We start from the raw sequence: 22,882 nt of genomic DNA, 5'->3' as shown, positions 1-22,882 counted from the left end.
CCAGCCAGAAGTCAATAGCAAAGATTCTGCCCCACCCCCACCCCTTCCCCACAAAATCTTATATAATATGAAGTACACACATACACACATGAGAAAATGGCTTATACAGAAAAAATTCATCAAGGGTATAGATTAAAATATACTGTGGATCGCAGGATTCACCATCCCACGACATTAATGATTGATTTTCTCTATGGTAAAATGCATGGCACCTCCCAGCACTATGAAATCTAGCCAGTATAAATGAAGCTTATGGGTCAGTATCAGCTTGATTTCTCCATGATCCATGAGTAATAGTGTGCCAAATCTACAGCAACAGGGTCTCACCATCAAATCCTGGAGGGTAACCAAGAGAACCTGTGGCAATAGGCAACAAAGTTTAGGGATCTATAAGACTTCACTGGCACTAAACTCTGAAAAAGGCAATCCATTACTATCACTGAACTTTTTATTTATTGTCTGGCAAAGGCAGGCACACTAGTTTAATAGTCACAAGAATGCCATGGGAGTGACCAACCACTTTGTGGCTAAAGATTAAGACCTGCTCCATAATACAGAACTTAACACCTGGGACAGTTACTGTGACGAAGAACCTGGGGCAAGAAGGCTCACGGGTCATGGAGGAAAACTTATTCATATAACAGTCATAGTGTTAAACCATCCTAGTGACTTATCATTGCACTCATAAATTAGTGCATCTCTCAGTCCTCGCTGGAGAAGCTTCTTTTTGCAATAGCTGAGATTTACACAGACACCCACAACTGCTCGAGGTACAGAGAATGGGACACTTCAGAGTGCTCAGCCCTACAGGGGACATATACATCACTTCCCCTTCTTCCAAGGTGAAGAGACGGCAGAGAAACTTTAAAAGCCAGAGGTAGTAGTAGATAACTTACAAAGACATTGTGTTTTCTAGACACAGAAGACAAGTTGCACATATGAACTCATAGTGCTTGTGACTACATGCACATATCCTGCACACATTCAGTCCAGGAAAAATTCCCAGAATGGAGAGGGGAGGTGACACAGAGTCTCACCCCTAGATATTGTTATCAGTAGCCACTGGGCTATGGGGAGTCAGTTTTCTTTAATGGTGTGACTCCTGGTAGGTCAAAATGTTCTAATGGAAGGTCAAACACTCAAGAGTATATGGGGAAGCTGGAGATACTGCTCAGTGGTTAAGAGCACTGGCTGCTCTCACAGAGGACCTGGGTTGGATTCCTAACACCCACCATGGCAGCTTACAACCATCTATAACACCAGTTCTAGGGAATCTGATACCCTCTTCAGGCCTCCAAAGTCACTGCATGCACACAAGTAGGCACAGACATACTCACATGCAGACAAAACAACCTCATACAAAAATAAAAATAAAGGTCAAAAATTATTTTACAAAGGGTATATGGTAACACAAACTGTGGCTGATTTGTTTTTTTTTTTTAGGATAGGAAGTTGGGTGGTAGAAAACAGGAACTGAGAGGAATCAGGGGAGGGTGTAAATATAACCCAAATACATTGTATAAGATTCTCAAAACCTAATAAAAAGTATATCCCTTATATAACAAATACACACTCACATACACCATTTGTAATCTCATGTGTGTCCTTTAGAACTGTAAGTTTTGATTATCAAGAGAGTACCACTGAGGGATTATCTAGGTCCAATTGGCCTGTCGACATATCTGGGGGTGTCTTTACTGCCTTAACAGATAGAGGAAGACCCAGCAGGAAGGTGGGAAGCATGATCTCCTGGTTTGGTCCCTGTATCAGAGTAAAGAAAAGGAATTGAGCATAGACCCACATGAGTTCATTTTTCTCTGCTCTTGACTGGATGTGATGTGCCCACCTGAAGTTTCAGCCCTCTTGACATCCCCACTAACTTTGAATTGTGAGATAAGACAAACTTTTTCTTTCCCGGTTTTGTCAGGTTATTTTATCACAGTCACAGAAATGAAACCAGGACAGAAACCAAAAACAAGAGTGTGGGCTTGTTGCTGTGACAAACCTGACCACGTGGCCTTTAAACTTCAGAACTGTCAGAGAAAGGTGGAAGCTTTTGCTATGTTGAACTAGAAAAGCCATTAATTCTGAAAGAAGAGATTCATTGACTATTCTTGTGGGTGCTTGGAAGACAGTGATGCTGAGGGAAACAAATGTATACAGGAGAGGCCTGGCTCATAATGTTTCAGAGGGAACACAGACTGGGATTGGGATCAATCCCATGATATTTAGACAAGAATCTGGCTTTATTCTGTGTTCTGAAAACCTAGTGGAGTTGAATTTAAAGACAATGGACTAGCTTGTTTGGCAGAGGAAATCTTGGGGTGGGAGAGAATTGGGGCCAGTGCTACAGAAGCAGCTATAATTGAGAGATCAGTACCGGTGTTAAGAAACCTTGCTCACTGCACCAGTAGCATGCTTTCCACGGGGTCAGCACACAGAAGCTGATACAGATATGGTCCCAGGAGGCTCAGTAATACCCAAGGTGGCAGCAGTGTGTCATCCATGCGGTATTGGTTTTCAAAGCACGAAAGATACAAGACTGAGGGCATCCTGGAGAGCAGCTGGGGTGAGGTACCCAGTGGCAAGAGTCACTGCAAATAGACCCCAAGAGGCCATTGCATGAAGATGTGCCCGTTATGATGGAGATACTAGGATAATGAAGATGCCGAGACTGTGGAATGTTCACCAAGAAGAGATATAGATGTGGAGCTGGCTTAACCCTGGAAGAGAAGTTACGTGTGCCACAAGTGGCAGAGATGGATGGGTGGTACTACCAAAGTCCTTTGAAACCCAGAAGACTGCATGGTGAGCTCCACATGCTAGACATGCAGCTAAAGACCCAGCACTTTTCCTGCTGGATTCTGGGATTGTTGTGGCATGACTTCTCATTTCCTATGGCCAATCCTTCCTACTTGGAATAAGGATGCTTTCTCTGTACATCACCTCTGGAAAGTATATAGCTTAGTTTTCATTTTATGAGACATCTTGGACTTTCAAAGACTTTGGCAACTTTTCAAATTGGCCTATATTTCATTAAATAAATGTGAGATTTGCCTAGGTTATAGCTTAAAGTAATGTGTTTGCATGTCAAGTTTACAAAGGGCCAAGATGTGATCATTACTTATAATTGTCAACTTGATACAATACAGAATCACCTGGGAAGATGCTCTCAGTGAGGAATTGTCTAGATCGTATATACTGTCCTATGGACATTTCTGGGGTGAGGGGCTGTCTTTATTGCCTTAATATGGAAGATCCAGCCTGAAAGTAGCCTCACTATATCTCAGAAACGAAATCTTATAGGAATGCTAACTTTACCTGCCTGGACCCAGAAACCCAGTTTGAGGTGAAATGCAAGTTCTGCACTCCCTCTGGAATCTCTATTCCCAACACTCCCAGGTCAAAATCAGTCTATTACATGAAGCCTTCTATTAAATTCCAGACTGTTTTTCTAACTTTAACCATGGCACTGGCTGCCTCATACTTCCACATCTTATCTTCCCATTCCTGCATCTTTATTTCCATGTTTACCACTCTGAACAGATGACTGCACTAACAGTCCCTGGATGAGGAAGTGTGAAGCACTATTATTTCACCTGAAACCTGGGGTTTTCCTTTCCCATTTTCTTTGTGTATTGTCTCCTCAACTTACTTTAGAAGAAATGACAGAGGTAAAAGAGATTCAGAGCTGAGGTACCACACAGGCAATTCCTACGATGATGGTTAGGATGCTTTTTAAGATTTTTTATTTTTATGTGTATGAATGTTTTGCCTGCATGTATGTATGTGTACCACATACATACCTGATGCCCACAGGGGTCAGAAGATGGTATCAGATTCCTTGATAGTTTAGAGCACCGTGTAGGTGCTGGGTACCAAGCACAGGTCCTCTGGAAAGGCAGCAAGTACTCTTAATGCCGAGCCATCTCTCTAGTCCCAGCACTAGTTTGTCAACCTGACACAGTCTAGGATCACGTGGTGAGAGAGTCACAATGAAGTCTTATCCAGGTCAGGTTGGCCTGTGGGTGTGTCTGTGGGAGATTGCCTTGATTGTGTTAATGGATACACTGTAGACAGCACCAATCACGGGTTTGAGTCTTGGACTGTGCAGGAATACTGGTAACCATGCACACATTCTCTCTCTCTGCTCTTGTTTGTGGATGTGCATAGTTACTACAAATTCCTGTTGCCTTGACTTCCCTGTTTTCATGGATTAGACAACCTGGAACTGTGAACTAAAATGAACCCTTTTCTCCCTAAATTGTTTTTGTCAGGGTATTTTATCATGATAATAAAACCAAACTAGGACACCTACATTTGGAAGTTACAGACAGGAAAGACACGATGGAAGTAGCAATTGGATGCTACCACCCCCTATTTTTAAACTGTCCTATACTTATTAACAGATCCACTATCAAAACCAGGGGAGGTGGGGCAGATTCTTAACAAATCAGAAGTCAACAACAGAGAATACAGTGACTCTAGCCCATAGTGTTTGTTGGGACTTTGGGCTTACACCTTTGAATCTTTATTATAAAAACAGACAAGCTGTAGATACTAGTAATGACATAACTATCTCAACTGTAATGAATTTCATCTGAATATTCTGACATAAGAATATTTTGTCATGGGGTTAGAGAGATGCCTTAGTTGTTTAGAACATGTGCTGCTCTTGCAGAGGAACTGGGTTCAGTTGCCAGTACCCAGGTGGGGGGGGCTCACAACCATCTACAACTCTAGCTCCAGGGGTTTCCTTGGGCACCTGCATTCACATTCACACACATAATTAAAAAGAAAGAAATCTTTTATAAGAAAAAATACCTGGTCAAACTGGTACATTCTGGCCCATATCTGTAATCCAAGCAGTTAGAAGGCTAAGGCAAAAGGACTGTGAGTTCAAGGCCATCCTGGACCAACATGATAAATGCACACAAGCTGCATTCTAAAAACACAAAACAAACTTGATCCAAGGTAGACTTCAAGCCATTATAAAATTAAAAATGAACTCTTGGGTTGTTTTAAAGTTTTAACATACCTGAGGTTGCTAGCAATAATTCACAATGAAGGACTAACAGCAGGCACTTTCCAGACTGTCTGCAGGAAGCCTAGTGCAGCACAAAAGCTGACCTCTGATCTGAACCTTCCACCCATGTGCAGGGCTCTAGGCAGCCCCTTTCAAATAGTCATTCAGTTTTGTTACAGTGCTATTGACTGAACATGGAGCCTTGCACATGCTAGGCAACTGCTCTATACTGAACTCTGCCCCCAGAGCCCTGCAGCTGTCCTTGTGATGAAATGGCCCAGTATTTGCAAGGCTTGTGACCCAGTGTAGCAATAAGTTCATACTCCTGGAACTCATTCCAGATTCTAAAAATATGTTGTCTTTTTCATTAGATAAGAGAGAAGCAGAGCAAACTTCTGTAGGATTACTGGTACTACATACATAGTAGAAAGCTGTAGTGAATGTTCAGATATTTAAATAAACACCAAATACTACAAAGAGCAACCAACATGGTTCTATTGAAAACTGTCTTCAACTATGGCATTCAAGGACAGCAATACAATATTTTCTTTACAAAGTGAGAATTATAAAATCTATAAATGCACAAGTTCATTTCTAGGCTATTCTTCTCACATAGCCATGTCATCAAGATACACATCCTTTCATCCTTTCCTGAGGTATGTCTGTGGTTTGACTTCTATTGTACTGCTGGATGCACTGCCTTTGACCATCCTTTCCTGAAATGATTCTTAAACCCTGCAACATTTTTATTGCACAGGACACTATTCATGACAGAGAGACTGGGAACTGCAAATATGTTGCACTGAAACAAGTCTTACAAATATTTCATTTTAAGAATTTGTTACATACATTTTTTACAGTTTGTCTCTTCTAAAAAAAATGACCTTAGAGTTAAGAGCTACTTAAATACAATGAAGCATTTTAGGAATGTTAGATATTAGAAAGTCAGATGAATGATACAAAGGAAAAGGCCATAATTCTTGCCGGCTATATATTGTATTGCATTCAAAAGCAACTGTACATGCTGTAATCAGTTCATAGTTAAATATTTCTACTAATCTGTTTTGGGAGAGCAAATGTCTTTCAAGGTTTCAAGTTCCTCTATAAGCTTCTTGTTCTGAACTTCCAGCACTGCAACTCGACTCTCCAGACATTTTACATATTCTTTCTTTCGTCGTCGACATTCTTTAGCAGCTTCCCTGGAAAAAGTAGAAGCAGAAGGGCAAACAAAACATATGTTGCATGCTATTGACAATAGAGAAAGCTTGGTAATGTGAGTAGAGCTGCATTGCAACCCATGGAACAGTATTCCCAATTCACACCCTAAGCCAAACTGGATTCCTAAGCAAGGGTTAAGTGACCCATCTACAAGTCCACACGGCCATTAGGAGGATGCTGCTTCGCCTGCCTCCATTAGAGTTCACAGTAAACAAGGTCCAAGTCAAACACAGTTACTCTGCTTTATGGCAATAAAGATCTTTGAGGGCCTTGAGTTCCTCAATGAGGGTCTTGTTTTGGTTTTCAAGCACAGCCACACGATTTTCAAGACATTTGACATATTCTTTCTTCTTCCTGCGACACTCCCGGGCAGCTTCCCTGGAACCAACACAAGGCAAATGACTACAGGAACAACCTCCCAGCACAATCCAGAGTGGCTCCATGAACATCTGCCCCCCTTCTCCCCAATCAACAGTCAGTTGATCTGAGGACAGTTATACAAAGCCACACAACAACTGAACAAAACACATGCCTTGTGTAGAACGACAGAACAACTGAAAAGCACTGGCAGTTTTACCCAGATAGTGTTCTCTTGGGGCATTCATGCCATGATAAGAACAACCCTCTGGGTTGAACAAGCAACAGCAAGAGGACCACACACCCAGCAGAATCTCTACTAAGACACTTACAGATCCTTTCAATCCTCTCAGTTAGATTTTTGGCTGTCAAAAGATACATATACTCATCACAATGAGGAAAATTTCATTTGATGAAAATGATTATAAGAATCCTATTGAACAAATATCAGTATTGAACATTTGTATGCTTCAAAACTAAATCTCAATAAAACATGATCAAGCATAACTTCCAGAAACAGTTTTCTGAATAGAAAACACAACATAGATAAATTATAACAATAAATAAAACACATACTTGCTTATGACACTGCTTAGGAAAATTAAAGAATGGAGTAACATTACACAAAATTTAACAATGCAGACAATTAAAATTCACAAGTGTCAGAATACCACAATTAAGATTATGAAAAAAGGATGTTGGCATGGTGGTGCATGTCTGTATATCTGGAAATTGGGGGGTGGAAATAGGCGAGTCAGAAGCACAAAACCAGGAGCTGGAGAGATCAGTGGTAAGACCACTGGATGTTCTTCCAGAACCTGGAAGATTCAATCCCAAGCACGCACATGATGGCTCACTACTGTCTGTAACTCCAGTTCCAGGGCATCCAACACCCTCTTCTGGTTACAATGACCACCAGGCATGTGGGGCACAGGTATGCATTCAGGCCAAACATCCACACACATGAAGAAGTAATTTAAAAAATAAAAAGAGGGACAGGGTCAGCCTCAGCTACTTTATGAGCACAAGGCTAGTCTAGAGTATATAAGAGTCTATCATAAATAAATTGTGAAAACAGAAGTTACTAGCTGAGAAAAGAGTACTCCTATGCTATTTTCTAACCACTTGCATTTAATGCACATTAAACACATTTTACAGAACTTTAAACAACCCCAGGGAAAAAACAGATCACCAAGCAACTAAACTGAAACTAACAAAGACAAGTTAGTTACATTCATTCATGATTACAGGAAACAATAACTAATATTGTTCTCATTTTCTCCCCTTCTTATTCAGAGTGGGATAGGATGGCATCAACTTTCTCTAGGAGAGGCCCTCTGATAAAGCTTTATTTGGGAGTGCTGAGATCTCAGAAACTGTCAGTCATTATTACTCAACTGAATTTCACAAAGGTAATGTTGCATGTCTAAATACCAGTTGCTGCAATGTCAGGCAGAAATGCTAACCCTCAACTGACACATGAGACAGACCTGGCCAACTGTTGTGTTTTTAGAAGAACTGACTCTTATGGACTGGATTTCTGTTTTCTCTACGCAAAGCAAATCCCCAGAAAAGGAATGTTGAAATACTGACAGACTGCAGGAAAAAAACAAGCCTTGTCTCCTAACCCAGAATGATGTTCTTACTCACCCTATGAAGTCACCATGGCTGGACAACTGGGTAATGAAAAACTAAAACATGTGAAAGTAAATGGAGCTTGACAGAGCAGTGGCTACAGTAATCCAATGGAGCCCAGGGGAAAGTAACAGCATGTCCAAGCACACAAATCTGCCAGCTTGGGAGTATAACTCAATTTTCTACCACCAAGAAATTGAAATTTATTTATAAATATCTGTGTTTTCATCATTAAATAAATATGTTAAATTCTAAATCTAGAACATAAAAAAAAGTTTAAATACATGGTAGCGGTGCTGTGGGGGCAGTTAGCTTTTAAACTCTTACTTACTGAGCTACTTACTGTAAATATCCACACTTCACATCTTACACTTTGTGTGCGATGTGACTAGAGTCAAAATGTCCCAGGAACAAAGTTTTAGTGATCTCACAAGTGGTTGGTACATTCCTAAGTATTCTCAGCTGTGGAAAACACCTGTTTCTTCTATTAATAGCTAGCTCAGCTTGCAGGCTTGTATTTGACTGAGTCCATCCTCAGTATGGAGAGGAAGCGGCAAGGCAAACTACAGGAGAAAGAAAGATAGAGAGCCCAGTGTGCTGCACACCTGTACTGCCAGCACTCAGGAGGTGAAGGGAGGCAGGAGGAGCACAGGTTTGTGGCAATCCTGGACCACACAGTGAGACAGTCTCAAAGCCAAAGTCAAAATAACAGGAAATGGTGACCAGACTACAAAGGAATAAAAGCTACTGCTGACTTCTGAGCCATCTCTCCAGTCACTCCTTCTGGATTTCTGAGCACAACACTGCTGATGAAAAACTGTGCCCTGAGACAAACTATTCATAAATGTCTCTATTTTTATAATCCTACTTCTGGTATACAACTTCTGGTTATTGTTTGCTTTGGCACCCTGTTTAGCCTAGAACTCTATATGTAGACCAGGCTGGCTTCAAACTCACAGATATCCACCTGCTTCTGCCTCCCAAGTGCTGGGAATCAAACTCAGGTCTTCTGCAAGAACAGCAAATGCAGACCGACAGCTGGGAGGCCAGCATGGGACCGATCCAGACCCCCTGAATGTGAGAGTCAATGAGGAGGCCTGGGCTACCTATGGGGTCCTGAGCAGTGGATCAGTGTTAATCCCTCTAATACTAACAGACATCGTGTGTCCATAACACAAAGAGGGTTGCTTTCTCTGCCTGGACTCTTAGGGAAGTGCCTGGACCCTACCCTGAATGAAATGATAGACTCTAGATATCCCCTATGCGGAAGGAATTGGCAATAGAGTGGGAGGATGGGGGGATGGGGGGTGCGGGAGAGGGAACTGGGATTGACGTGTAAAACAAGCTATTTAAAATTTTAAAAAATGTTAAAAAAAAAAAAAGAACAGCAAATGCTCTTAACTGCTAAGCCATCTTTACACTGGTGCCTGCAGAAGCCAGTTAAGAGGGGCTGGAGTAACAAGGTACTGTGAGCCACCTAATGTGGTTGCTGGAAACAGAACTCAGGTCCTCTGGGAAAACACTAAATGCTTTCAACTGCTGACTCATCTCTCTAACTACCCAACTGTTATTTAAAGGACCACTAATGCAGTGAATTCAACTACCGAAGTCGGGTCCCAGTTTACAAGGTAGTGATGAGCTCAGAATTGAGTTTCAGGGACGCAGTTGCCAGCCACATCTGTAGATTAACTAGGTTGGTAACATTGGATGAGTGAATAACTACAGTCTGCTTCTGCCACAGACAAGAAAAGCAGCTGACCCCGCCTAACTGCTTTATTTTCTTTTAGCCTAACTGCTTTATTTTCTTGCAATAAGGATATAATTTAACACTGAGGAACAGTGACAAAATATACTGGGAAACTCCTAAGCAACTCTGCTCATTTTGAAATCAAACTAAGTTGTAACTTTCTCCATAAGAACTAAAAATTAATATGCAAGTCATATAAATAAAATATTATTTAAGTTTGTTATGATACGCTAATGTCTAAACAATGACACAGAGCCATGGAGCAACAATAAATGAGAGAAGCAGTGGTACTCAAGAGACTGACTCAGGAAGCTGAGGGATAGAGAGAGAAGATAAGAGAGAGAAGACTGCAAGTGCAAACTATAACACCAACAGTTATCTATATGGCAGAAGAATGAGTCATTTTTGTTATTTTGTATTTATACTTAACTAAAATTTGTCAAAAGACCATGTACTTCATCATAATGTAGTAAAAATACTACAAAATATCTAAAATAATAAAATTTTAAAAATGCTTTAACACATTTATTCTGCTAATAAAGAAGCCAAAAATATAAGGGCCAGAGATGTATCTTGATGTTTACCTAGCATGCCCTAGGTCCTAGGATTTATCAACAATACCACTTTGGGGAGGAGTGCTAAAATTTTAATTAAAATAAATTTTAAAAAAATTACTTGTCACAATACTTTTCAGCAAAATGTATAAAACAAGATTTACTTATAATCAAGAATTTAATAATACTGTTTTTAAAATAACATATCTTTTGACATCCCTGCTTATGAAGTAACTAGGAACTCACTAGAAGACAAACTAGCATCACAGGCAGGGCATGAACACATACAAGAAGCCATAGAACACTGAACGGGGCAGCAAATGATGCTTCCTACAGTGGCTGTACCAAAGGACTGGCTCTTGCCCAGTACTTTACCTGTTTTTCATCAGCCTCAGCTCCCGCTTTCGAGTTGCTTCTTCTGCTAGTTGCTGGGGACTGTGCAGACTTCCTGGTGAGGCAGCCATCACCACACCTTGTGGCAAAGCGGTAGTAGGAGCCCTGATCTGGTAAGTTGGCATGTCACCTGTGGCAGCTGCAATAAAACAAGGTATTACAAGCTTATATCACCAATTCACTAGCTAATATTTTACATAAAATTAACCTAGAAATAGTATAGTTTGTACATATCAATAGAGAGTGTTCTTGGGGGGGTCTTAAATATCAAGAATTTTATCTATCAAATTGGAACAAAGCTATACATGTTTTAGCTTGTTCCTCACATTTTAGAAAATGTCTTAGCACATTTTAACACTTTTTAGTTCAGGCTAAAGCAGATAAGCTTTCCAACTACAGTTCATTTAGCTGCATCAGTAGTGTGTTGGTAACTCTAATGAATTGTTCTTTGGGGGCAGGAGTGGAAAACCTTGCTCTGCAAAGTTTAGTGAGTTACACAGCAGAAACACTTTCACAGTGGCAAGTTCAAAGACACCAATGTGACCTCACTCAGTGGAAAGTTGGGAAGAGATGTTCACAAATGGACAAAACCTAAAGATTATTACAAATGATGAGCACTTGGGGACTGTCACTGCTTTTAATGGAATCTTTAAGTGTGTAAATATATATGTACACCAATAACTTAGCCATGTTAACAACAGCTATTTCACAACCAGCTCACACAGGCCCGCAAAGTTAACGTCTGGCTCTAGCAAGCCAGTAGAAGACAGTTCTGGTATGTCACCGCAAAGACTCAAAGCAGGTCATGGCCATCCTCTGCATGTTCCACCTGGGACTTCCCTGTGCCTACACCTGAAACATGCAAAGCCTTTCAATCACAAAAATAAGAAAAGGGAAAAAGAAAAGGCTAAGATGAAGGAAGGAATTTAACTGGCTGCAGATTCAGATAAACAGGAAAAATGGAAGCAAAACAGTCAAGTTCTTAAATTGGCTTCCTGAGGAAAGCCCTAACTTTATTTCCATGACAATTGTAAACACTGTACACACGGAAATCTCATCAGATGTGCAAGTTTTAAATGTTTAGAAGAAAGTAACAGAAAAACTATCCAGTTAGCATCTTATTCTGTGAGAGGAGATAAGAACTGGAACAGAAGGCCACAGCCCTCCCACTTTTCTTTACCCGCATCCAAGGAAGAAGGTTGTAAGCCAATAAATGCTGAAACAATGCCCCGGCTACAGGCTGTTCTGGTTTCCTAAAGTCAGCACAATAACCAGTGAGGAAGATGCATACCTGCTTCCAGTTGTTCTTTGAAACTGCTCATAAACAAGTGTAAAAACAATACTAAAAATGTGCAGAGTGGGTAAGGGATTTTCTATCACTGCCATACCCTAAATAAAGATACTTCTTTTCTAAAAGAAAAGGAGAGAAAGGGGTGAAGTGAAGTAAGAAATAGTTTCACTATACTCTTAATGTATACCTTGGCTATTCTCTGTAATATGTGAAAACAGGATGTATAAAAGCCACTAAGGGCACGTTTATCATTTTTTAAGGGAAGGTGGGCAGAGATACTTCACAGATGCAATGGATATGAGAGACAGTACTAAAAAAAAAAAAAAAGCAAAGCAAACCATTTTGTCTGCCTGCAGAAGTCACAGCTGCCCTTGGAGAGCCAGATGTGGTAGCATATGGGACAAGGGTAATCGCAAATGAGGCATTCTTCAAACCTGTTGAGCAACAGCTTAGTTGCTTTGCCTCTGAGAGGGATGATGTATTGGGTACATTAGTTCTGAGAGATAAGGGAAAGTTGGTTTCATCGTGCTCCAAATGTATATTCATTCTATTTGTTTTAACACATTCGGGATTATAACTCACTAGTTCAAGCAATAAGTAGGAATTAGTGTAAATTAGGAGTTAAAATAGATTCCTATCTCAACCCAAAGACCCTATGATATGCTTCCACTGGTTAATGGATAAGTTTTATGTATGCAAATGTAATCTTAGTGACATATACCAAAATGATAGGGGAAAGAGACTTTTATTTTAAGGGAGTCTAAATAGATATCTTTGAAACAGGTTACGAGAATATGTTATCTTAGCATCAGTGTCTAACACTATAAATTCATGGTAATTTCAAAGAACCATCCTACATTCCCCAGTGACATAATTTTATTCATGTGTTATTTATAAAGCCCAACTCCTATTTCCATATAAGTACTAACAGTGTCCAAACTATTTTTGTAAGTGGTTTTAAGGTAAGATCCTTCTATGTACTCAGATTGGCATTAAACTTCCAATTATCTTGCCTCAGTCTAAGTGCTGAGGGTAACAAGCAGGTGCCACCACACCTGACTTTAGAGTTGCATTTTTATTTTTGAGAATCCATAGGTCATGTGTAGGCTTTAAAAATCATGATGGAAGATAAATAATAAGACAAATATGCTTTGCTGTAATAGTATACCCCAAGTTTATTCTCAGGCAGGCAAGAATTACCAAACAAGTCATGAACAGTATCTTTTCACTTCATACTCTGGAATCTAGCACCGGACTTTGTATGCAGGGTGCTTAATGGATTTATGTGTTCCCCACTGAGTCAAGTTACCCTAGGATATTACACAGACATGTTGTCTTCTGGAGTATTAAATAAGCTGTCTTGCTGTAGATATGGGCATTCCATTGTAGTTGTGTTTTTAACACAAAGATATAGAAAGTCCCATGGGATGCCACATGTTCACTCAATATGGCATTTCTTGACAAAAGGCATTGTTCTTCCTCGGTACACTTTAGGTATACCTAACATAGCAGCTTAGAGGCAGGAGTTCTCATAATGTGTTTCCAACCATGTAACTCCTGGCATGAAAAACAATTCCTGGAGCTGTCAGTTCTGATCATGAACTTCATACCTTGCTTGTCAAGCTCTAACACAGTACAGAAGAAAAAGCACTGGATTTGGGGTCTGAGTTCTAGTCCAGCTCTGCCACTTACCAGCCATGTGACTTGGGGCAAGGTCAGTCTCCTCATCTGTAAAATGGGGATACATTATCTCATTTCATACTCACAAGAAACCCCATAATGTATGTCAAAATGTCTAGCACAGTGTCTGGTACACAGCAGACACTTGATGCATTAGTTCCTTTCCAATCCCCTCCCTTCATGTCCGAAAGACAGTGTTCTAAATTACACTTATAGGTTTAGCTAAAAGGCTTATAACACCACCAGTAATTCTTCCCATTAGAAGTTACCCTTCTAACAAGTCTGATTAATCAAAGTATATGACTTCTAGTCCTTAGGAAAAACAAGTCAGAGACAGAAAGAAAGACATATGTAACAAATACCCCCAAACATCTTTTGTGATAGCTTCCAAAAATAAGCTATTTGTCAATACCCCCGAAGGCCTGTCATTTTATTCAATTATTTATTTATAGAGGTACACACTGATTGGATACAAGGCCTCTGCTGGCTTTCTTTGGTGTTTGGGGACATAGTCATAATCTTTCTGCTTCAGCCTCCAGAGAATTAGGATCATGGACATAAACCATCATTGGTACCAAAGTTTCACTGTGTATCACTAATCTTAAGGACACCTCAGGAAACAATAGGGGTAACCTAACAACCATACTTGTAACTGAGGAAAAGTGGCTTTTTCAAAACTCCAAAAAGTTACCGGCATCTTCCTCACCCACCTCCCAATTTTCTTTAGCAGCACACCAATGCTCCTAGTTCCCACATCAGGCCTCTCCTCCCAGTCTGTCAGAAAATATCCCTTCCCATTGCTTCTTTTTCTCTGGGAAAACAAAATCCTACATAAAAGTGACTAAGCAAGCAGTGAGAACTTCAACTGTTTTTAAAGTCCTAGAACACATAGACCATACAAAATTAAGTCATTAAATGTTTTCAGTTTAAGGCCAACAAAACTGCTCCGGGTGTAAAAGTATTTGTCATGCAAACCTGACAACCTGAGTTTGATCCCCTGGATCCCAAGATAGAAGACAAGTTCTGTCCTCTGACATCTACATGCATGCCATGGCATGAGTTGCACATGTGCACACACACACACACACACACCTGCTCACACATACAAACTGATAATAGAATATTAAGTAAATATCTCCAGCTTTTATTTACTTGATGTATAGTCAACAATTTAAAATTATATATATATTTGTATATAATGTGTACAATATGACACTTTGCTTTTATATACAATGTGAAGAGTTACCATATTTAACCCAAGTTACACATAAAGGGACTTCTTAGGTTGCTCAGTCAATTGAAATCTTAAAAGTCATGAAATCAGGCCAGGGGGTGGTGGCGCATGCCTTTAATCCCAGTACTCAGAAGGCAGAGGCAGGTGGATCTCTGTGAGTTCGAGACCAGCCTGGTCTACAAGAGCTAGCTCCAAGACAGTCTCAAAAGCCACAGAGAAACCCTGTCTCGAACCACCCCCCCCAAAAGCCATGAAATCTATGAAAAAGATGGGAAATTATGAATACTGAAATTCAAGGTCCTGCAGAAGGACAAATAAAGGCCCTATTGCCTTATCAGAAAAAAATAGTCTAGGAAAAAAATTTTGATTACTTCAAGTAGTACTTTAAAAGCTGTGTCTAACATGCTAATATGAGCCATGCTATATTAACATTTATCTATCAGTGTCAGGTGAATTTGAGGGCAGCATAGCACAGTATGAGCAGATCCAACCAAAGGACTATGAAGACTAGATCTACTTCACTGCTGGCTAGCTTTGTAACTCAGAAGAGTGCCTGCCCACTCTGATTTCCACTCACGCATATCACTACCATCTGTGCAGTGGTACATGCCCTGTGTAGTCAGTGAGCATAAATGTGAAGTGCCTCTCATTTTCCAGTGTTTGGTATGGCTTCCTCCACAGGGGCCTCCAGTGCTTCAACTTGTATTTCCTTCTTCTGTATCTACTTTATAATCTAAGTACTTTGCTAGCTCTTTCTTTAACTTGTATTTATGCTTACTTGTAATATATACTTTACATAGCTTATACATATTTACATAAGTGTAAAAGTTTTGACACAGTTACTTTATTAGGCAATATGTTCAGATAGGTAAATATGACAGGGAAAAGTAAGATAACTATCCCAAACATTGCATTAAGATGCATTCACCAAGTGGAGACAGAATAATAACTGTGCTATGAGCACTAAGAACTTTTGAATGCAAGGTTATTCTTCTACTTCCAATACAAGTATAATTTGCTTTAATACCAACTTGAAAAGTTAAACCCTAGTCAAAATCATTGCCTTATGTCAAATTTTCCTAACAGAAATCATAAAAGTGGTATGTATTCCCTGTTCTCCTACATCAAATACTATAACACACTATTTCCCAAATCTGAATAGTAGAAAAGTCTGTTTAACAATTCTGATAACTCTCTTTAATATAACATTATAATCTAGGGTCTAAGACAGGAAATTAGGCTCCTAACATGATTATGAATAAAACCAAAAAAAAAGACGATACAAACTTAGATTATATCCAACAGAATCAACATCATTCTTTTGTTTGTGTTTTTGTTTTTTTGAGATAGGGTTTCTCTTTGCAGCCCTTGCTGTAACTCTCTGTGTAGTCCATGCTGGCCCCAAACTCACAGAGATCCACCTGCCTCTGCCTCCTGAGTGCTCGGATTGAAACCATGTGCTGACACCACCCAGCAACTATATCATTCCTATGTTGGATTCCATGATCATATTAGAGATTCTACAAAGGTCTTTAATGTTAGTCATTAACATTAGAGGCCTGATTTAGGTCTGGATTTCATGCATACACTGTAGACTATGAGTCATAAAAGCAATTTCGTGGATTAAGCCAACATTTAAAGCAAAAAAAAAAGATAGAAGTAAATTTGTGTCTTTGTGTTACTTTTGTGTATGAAACTTGCTTTTCATAAATTCAGAGTAAGACACACATGCCACTGTGTCATGACACAAAATGCTGATTATGGTCAAAGAGTTCCAAGTCACTCATCTAAAAGAATGTCCTCACTTGACAACCCAAACTATCGCAGAACCAAGAATCCAAAGGTTGCCTCTCTGCTACACTGCTGAAAATGTTCTTAAATCATGTGTAGTTTTCACTCATTAATAATAGAGGATGTAAATTTCATTTATTGCTTTTAGCATAGCACCTTTTCAAATGTCACTATTACTGTGAGAAGTAGCAGATTCATAAAAATAATCATTTCCAAACTACAGTCAGGCCTTGTGAAAAATGTTCTGTATTGTTGAACATTTATAAGTTTCAGTATCTGGAAATTTTTTTAATTTGAAACTGTGGTTTAGTACTGGTAAAACAAACTATAGGAAGGAAATGCTTCAAAGATGCTATGTCATTCTATCAACATAAATGTATATGAATATGTAATCACCAGGCAATGGCTAAAGTTTTAATATAAATGCATTCCTTAATTATTCACCTTTACTTTAATTACTTTTTTGTATTACTATTTTCTCTCCTGCTTTGACAAGTGGTGAATAGATATTTAAAGTTTGGTTAAAAGAAAAAAATCAATAATTTTTCTAAAATAAACTCGTGCACAAAAGAAAGTCTTGGTTTTAAGATTCATGTTGCATAGTGTCTGGTTATTTTAGGCTCCTCAGTCACTCCAGAGCTTCTGCAACCTACAGCATATCTATAGACTTCACCAGAAGTACTGTCTGACAAAACAACAGCTCCTTAAAGACCATCTTAGAAACAATTCAATGCAAGTTGTTCTTGGTCGAGGCAATAGTCTTTTTCAATCCATGATGAGGGCTGAGACCCACTGACTCTAACGAGCTAAATTGTAGGGAGGCCATGTAATCCTCTTCACTCTCAATTCAACTGCAAATTCAAAACTAGGTTACAAATAAATCCAACTGAATAAACAATGTTGCAACCATATAAAGGTCACTGGTAAACCAGTCTTTCAAAATCACTTATCTCTAACTAAAGAAAGAAAAATCTAATGAACGGATTACAAACATTAAATAGAAGAGGCTGAGTAAACAATGAAAGGCAAGCACGTCCCCCACTGGACACTAGAGGGCACTCTGAATCCCAAATTCCTATAGATCTAGGAAGCACCAAAATCTAGGCCTAAATATAGCCCACTTGTCACTAGGCAGGTGCAGGGACAGCGTCGCAGGAGGCACGACTTTACCACTTAACTTGCCAGACAGCCCCTGAGCTGTGCTCATACAAGCATTACAAGTGTCCCAATGTGTCCCCCGTCTTCAAGCAGATACTTACCACAAAAGAAATGCTAAAGTCAGACTTACGAGAAATGCTATTCAGTCTGAGGACGTTCCCGCAGCCAGAGGCGGTGGTGAACTAGTTAACAAACTTGCGATCAGTCGGCAGCGCTTGACAAAGCAGAAAGGAACTGACTAAATCACAACATGACTCGGAGCTGACGTCAATGTGCAGCTCACTTGGAGTTTAACTTTTCCACTTCCCCGCTGAAACCCGATTCCAGGAAATGTAATGACGTCAGTCCTTTGAACTCAATTAGCTAAAGAGTGGACCATTTTTTAAAGGCAGAAGGAAAGAAATAAATAGCAGGCTGGAAAATATCCATTCACAGCACTGTTTTCCCCTATCCCGTTTGGAGCTAGCTAGTACCTAGTATCTCAACTGTTTACAACATGGACATCGGACATTTTAAGTGGTAGCCAGACTGAATTTGCAACAGGTTGCAGATAAAATATTAGCTTATTTCAGTGAGGCAGAACTGCCAGAGTAATATACAAGTGGAGAAAGGGGAACAGAAAAGCAGGCGAGAGGGACACAGATTACTACTGCCTTATGTCAACAGAGCAGTAAAGACCCGAGCAAAGAAACAATCGCAGTATAAAGAAACAATCACACTTTGATGGCTTAACAAAGCAGGCTGAATGTGCAGATGGGCACAGAAGGAAACTTCATATGCATAAGCAACGAAGAAATCACACTTCCTAAAACACCTTTAAGTTCCTAAATGGTCCTAAGCGCTATATTAAAACAAGTGGGTGGAGAACCTGCAGAATTAATTTAAACCCCCCTTTAAGTTTCTTACCCGTTTCATCTCCAGTTACAGCCATGTTGGGCTTTTGCATACAGAGTGGTCTTGTTGGTCGTAGCACAGTTCAAAATAAAGTGTTCCAAACTAGCAAGCATGTGTAAAATAAGTAGGAGTACTGACATCACAATGACATCACCAGCCTATCACTGCCATCAATTTGCTTTGTCACAGAGCAGCACACTGAAACGAAAGCCCTGTAAAAACTCTTCCTGTAATAAACCATCCTAATGTTCTTGTTTCTCTTTTTTTTTTTTTTACATAAAAATCTTTTCAGATAGGCTCTGGCAAAAATAAAAATGAAAAGTCACTGGTTGTAGCTCATAAAGCTACACAGGAAGAAATGAGCCCCATCTGTTTCTCAGAATTCAAAAAAGAAAGTATTTGGAGATTCATATTTTGGGGACTATACAAAAAATTTGTGAGTCAATACAGAAAAATGTGTTTCACAGACACTTCTAAACTTACCATACTAGAAATCTCTAGCTACCTTCACTCAGTTACACTTTTATTTGCTAAACCATTTGCTACCACACCATAAAATCCAGCTATTTCCAGAGTGACGAGGAACTTGCTCATTTCATCTGAAGTGCTGACAGTCTAGAAACTCACTGTGGAAAGCAGCAAGTGGTATGCAGTATCTTCTTTAACTGCCAGATAGATGTGAACTTGTTGATATTTGATCTTTTTGGCCCATATAAATAGAAATTTGTGATTCAGTATAATACCTTGAAATTTTGTGATATTTAAAATCCATAACTAAAATTACTACTCATAATTTTTCATGTCAGCTTTTATTTGGATCACTTGATGAGCCTTCAGCACACAGAAAGCTGGGTCCTTATTGAAACTCTAACAATACCAAGGTCAGACACAAAGCTGGCACACATTCTAAGTTATACAAGGCCCTACATCCTGGGATACGTTTTCATCTTTACAAACAAAAAATACAACTTATTGCTTTACAAGACCTTCTTTTTTGTTTTCCCTGAGTAGGTTATAAAAATTCATTCTTCTGGGACTGAAGAGATGATTCAATGGTTAAGAGCACTAGTTGCTCTTGCAAAGTAGCCAGGTTCAATTCCACATGGCATCTTACAATTGTTAACTCTAGTTCTAGGGGATCTGACACCTTCATACAGACATACATGCAAGCAAAACAGCAATGCCAGTAAAAATACACGAATCTTTTAAAAATAAAGTATAATAAACATATGGGGAAATCCATCTCCTGTATGATTAAAGTCAACCTGACTTAATAATGTGTTTGTCATAAATAGTCAATTATTTCTTTTCTTTGAGGCAAGGTCTCACTGGAACTAAACTGGTTAGCCTGGAACTCAGAGATCCACCTGCCTCTGCTCCTACGTGCTCGGATTAAAGGTGTACACCACCACATCTGATGCAATAATTTCTTTTAAATGCTGTATTTTTACTTTGTCCAATTAAACATGCCACATTAAAGCCAAGGACTTTATGTTTAGGCATGGATGAGGTGACCACAGATCTTCAATATTTCTAATGGTTTTCAAGAGCCCTTGAAATGAAATTAGTATTGTAACTGATGATTGAAGATGATGACTTGGGGCATCAGCACAAATGTCAGTCTCAACAAGGTTCCATCAGGAACTCTTTCCCATCCAGATATACCTACAGCTCTAGGGTTTAGAATAATATTAATAATTCTGATTTCAAATTTCAGAGTTCAAGTTTATTTTTACCTCAATATTTCTTTAAACTTGCACATTGACAGTCAATAAATATTACTGTGAAAATTGGGAGACGAGTCCATGAGATGATTTAGTGGGTAAAGACATGTGCTACCAAGCCTGACAATGAAGTTTAATTGCCAGGACCTACCTAACCCCTGCAAGTTGTCCTCTGACATGTATGTGCCATGCCCACACACACACAATAAATAAATAATGTTATTTTAAAGGAGGGGGATGGGTAATTTCTAAGTTGATTATTGCTGTTAATAAAAGTTTAATATAGCCTCTATACTAGTTAAACTGTTGATCAGAGTATATAACAACATTTTTCAGAGATAGAGACCTTTCTTTTCTTTTTGACCAGGGCCTCCTTTTGTAGTCTTCAAGTGGATAATTCCAAGTGCTTGGATTATAGGCATGAGCTGCCACATCACTTCTATTTGGAAAATGTATACATTTATCACATGACAGATATCTTGCTAGATACTAAAGACTGTAATGCAAACAGAACTCACCATTGTGGCGGGTCACAGAGTGACAGTACATGTGATCCATTATGTAAGAAGGTGCAGTGGGAACTGTAGGATTGCCTAGGCCAGACTAGGAAAGCTAGAGAAGTCTTCCTGGAGGAGGTATTCTCTAAGATGAAACCTGAATAATATATAGAAGCTGAGGAAAGGGTGCCTGTCAGGACAAGTAGATATGAAGGCTATGGAGAAGAAAAAGGCCTGCCAGAGGCAATGAAAGAAATAGGAGTACATGTCGAGAGAGGGAATGAGGGCAAGGCCTGCGAAGGAGCAAGGCCTACATAAGAGGAGGAAGGCTACACAATGGAGTCTGACTTGGATTAGCACATAGCAAGTGTTCACTAACATTCTGAGTGTAGTCTGGCCCCTGTTACAGTGAAGGTGTGCACAACCCCTCATTCCTATGTTAGGATTCTAACCCCAATGCAAGAGCATTGGAAGTAATTAGGTTTTGAGAGCAGAGCTCTTCTTTGTGATTATTTTTTTAAATTAAAACATCCCTTCCCTTCCTCTAGGAGGACGATTAGGCCCAGAAGACTCACAAGTAAACAAGAGGTCTCCCAGAAGCTCCAGAAATTGTAGAACGTACGCATCCCCTCCTAAGGTTATATAAAGTAGCAATGGTTGCTGATAGAGGTGACTCCCACCACAGTACAGCTTGCAGAATAGGCAGGGAGCATTAGGCCATCACCTACGCCTGCACGATCTTGTCTATGAGGCAGCTGCTCCTGTAAGCAACCCCAGTTAACTCACTGATTCACCACATCAGACTTGAGTAGAATCATTCCTTTGTCATCATTGCTGCCCCAGCTTGAGTTAATATACACTTGTTTACATCTCAAGAAAAGTTACACAAGCTTTTATAAATGGCTTCAATGCCCTTAACACATGTTAACAATGCCTCTTCTACCATGTAAGGAGATAGAGAGATGATGGCTAAGTGTCAGTCAGGAAGCAGGTACTCCACAGGCACTGATACTCAGACTTCCAGTCTCTAAAACCATAAAAATATAAATGTGAATTATGAAAGCATTTCTGTCTGTAGGATTTTTATCTCTATTTGAACAGATTAAGGGAATATTTAGGCAGAATTTGAGGGTATACCATTTTAACCTGAAGAAACAGAAAAGTATACTATAAAAGCAGATAGGGTAGAGATGACAACTCACTTATAAAAAGTACAAATAGCTCCCAGCCTCATTAGAAGGTGATGACAAGGGTATGAAGGAACTCTGAGGTAGTATTTCCCAATACTGAGTCAGGAACAGGGCCTCTGCCCTAGCATGATCAGGAGTATTGAAAAGTTCTGCTACATCTATCAGTTTCAAGAAGGCTGTCTGTTGTGGTAATCCAGACCACAGGGACAGCTGCTTGAAGACTATGATGACAACATGAGGTGGAAGAAATAAAAACCTTTTGACTTAACTATTGGGAAGAATCTCTAAAGGGGCTTTGGATACAAAGGGGTAAGAAGAGTGAAGAGTAACTTCTGAGGTTCTAGCTAAAACCCATGGAAACAAAGAAAACAAAAGGAGAGGCTGGAAAATTACTTAGTCAGTAAAATGCTTGCCACACAACTTTGAGAGCAATCCCAGCAGTCAGGAGGCAGAAACCCACCCAGACACAGACATGTATACATGTATACCCCAT

At 39.6% G+C, this 22,882-nt stretch overlaps 1 protein-coding gene across 39 annotated transcripts in view; it reads right to left on the bottom strand.

The window, feature by feature from the left end:
* Window positions 1–5,497: 5,497 nt before the first annotated feature.
* Crem (cAMP responsive element modulator) overlaps window positions 5,498–22,882 on the bottom strand; it is an 81,068-nt gene continuing 63,683 nt past the window's right edge. For 12 of the 39 annotated variants that reach the window (XM_040755367.1, XM_005085182.4, XM_005085187.4 and 9 more), the window contains 3 exons: window positions 13,914–13,949; window positions 10,913–11,069; window positions 6,004–6,622 (listed from right to left, as the gene is read on the bottom strand). In XM_040755367.1, the coding sequence (XP_040611301.1) occupies window positions 6,478–6,622; window positions 10,913–11,069; window positions 13,914–13,949 (338 nt within the window). In that variant the 3' untranslated portion in view covers window positions 6,004–6,477. Of the gene's footprint in view, window positions 6,623–10,912; window positions 11,070–13,913; window positions 13,950–18,185; window positions 18,397–18,990; window positions 19,132–22,882 lie in introns of those variants that run through there. The other 27 variants (XM_040755369.1, XM_040755362.1, XM_040755371.1 and 24 more) reach the window with 11 other exon arrangements.

Source organism: Mesocricetus auratus, unplaced genomic scaffold (assembly GCF_017639785.1).
Source record: "Mesocricetus auratus isolate SY011 unplaced genomic scaffold, BCM_Maur_2.0 Super-Scaffold_100013, whole genome shotgun sequence".
Taxonomy (NCBI): Eukaryota; Metazoa; Chordata; class Mammalia; order Rodentia; family Cricetidae; genus Mesocricetus; species Mesocricetus auratus.
Note: the sequence above shows the minus strand (reverse complement) of the source record. Positions and strands in the feature narration are given on the sequence as shown.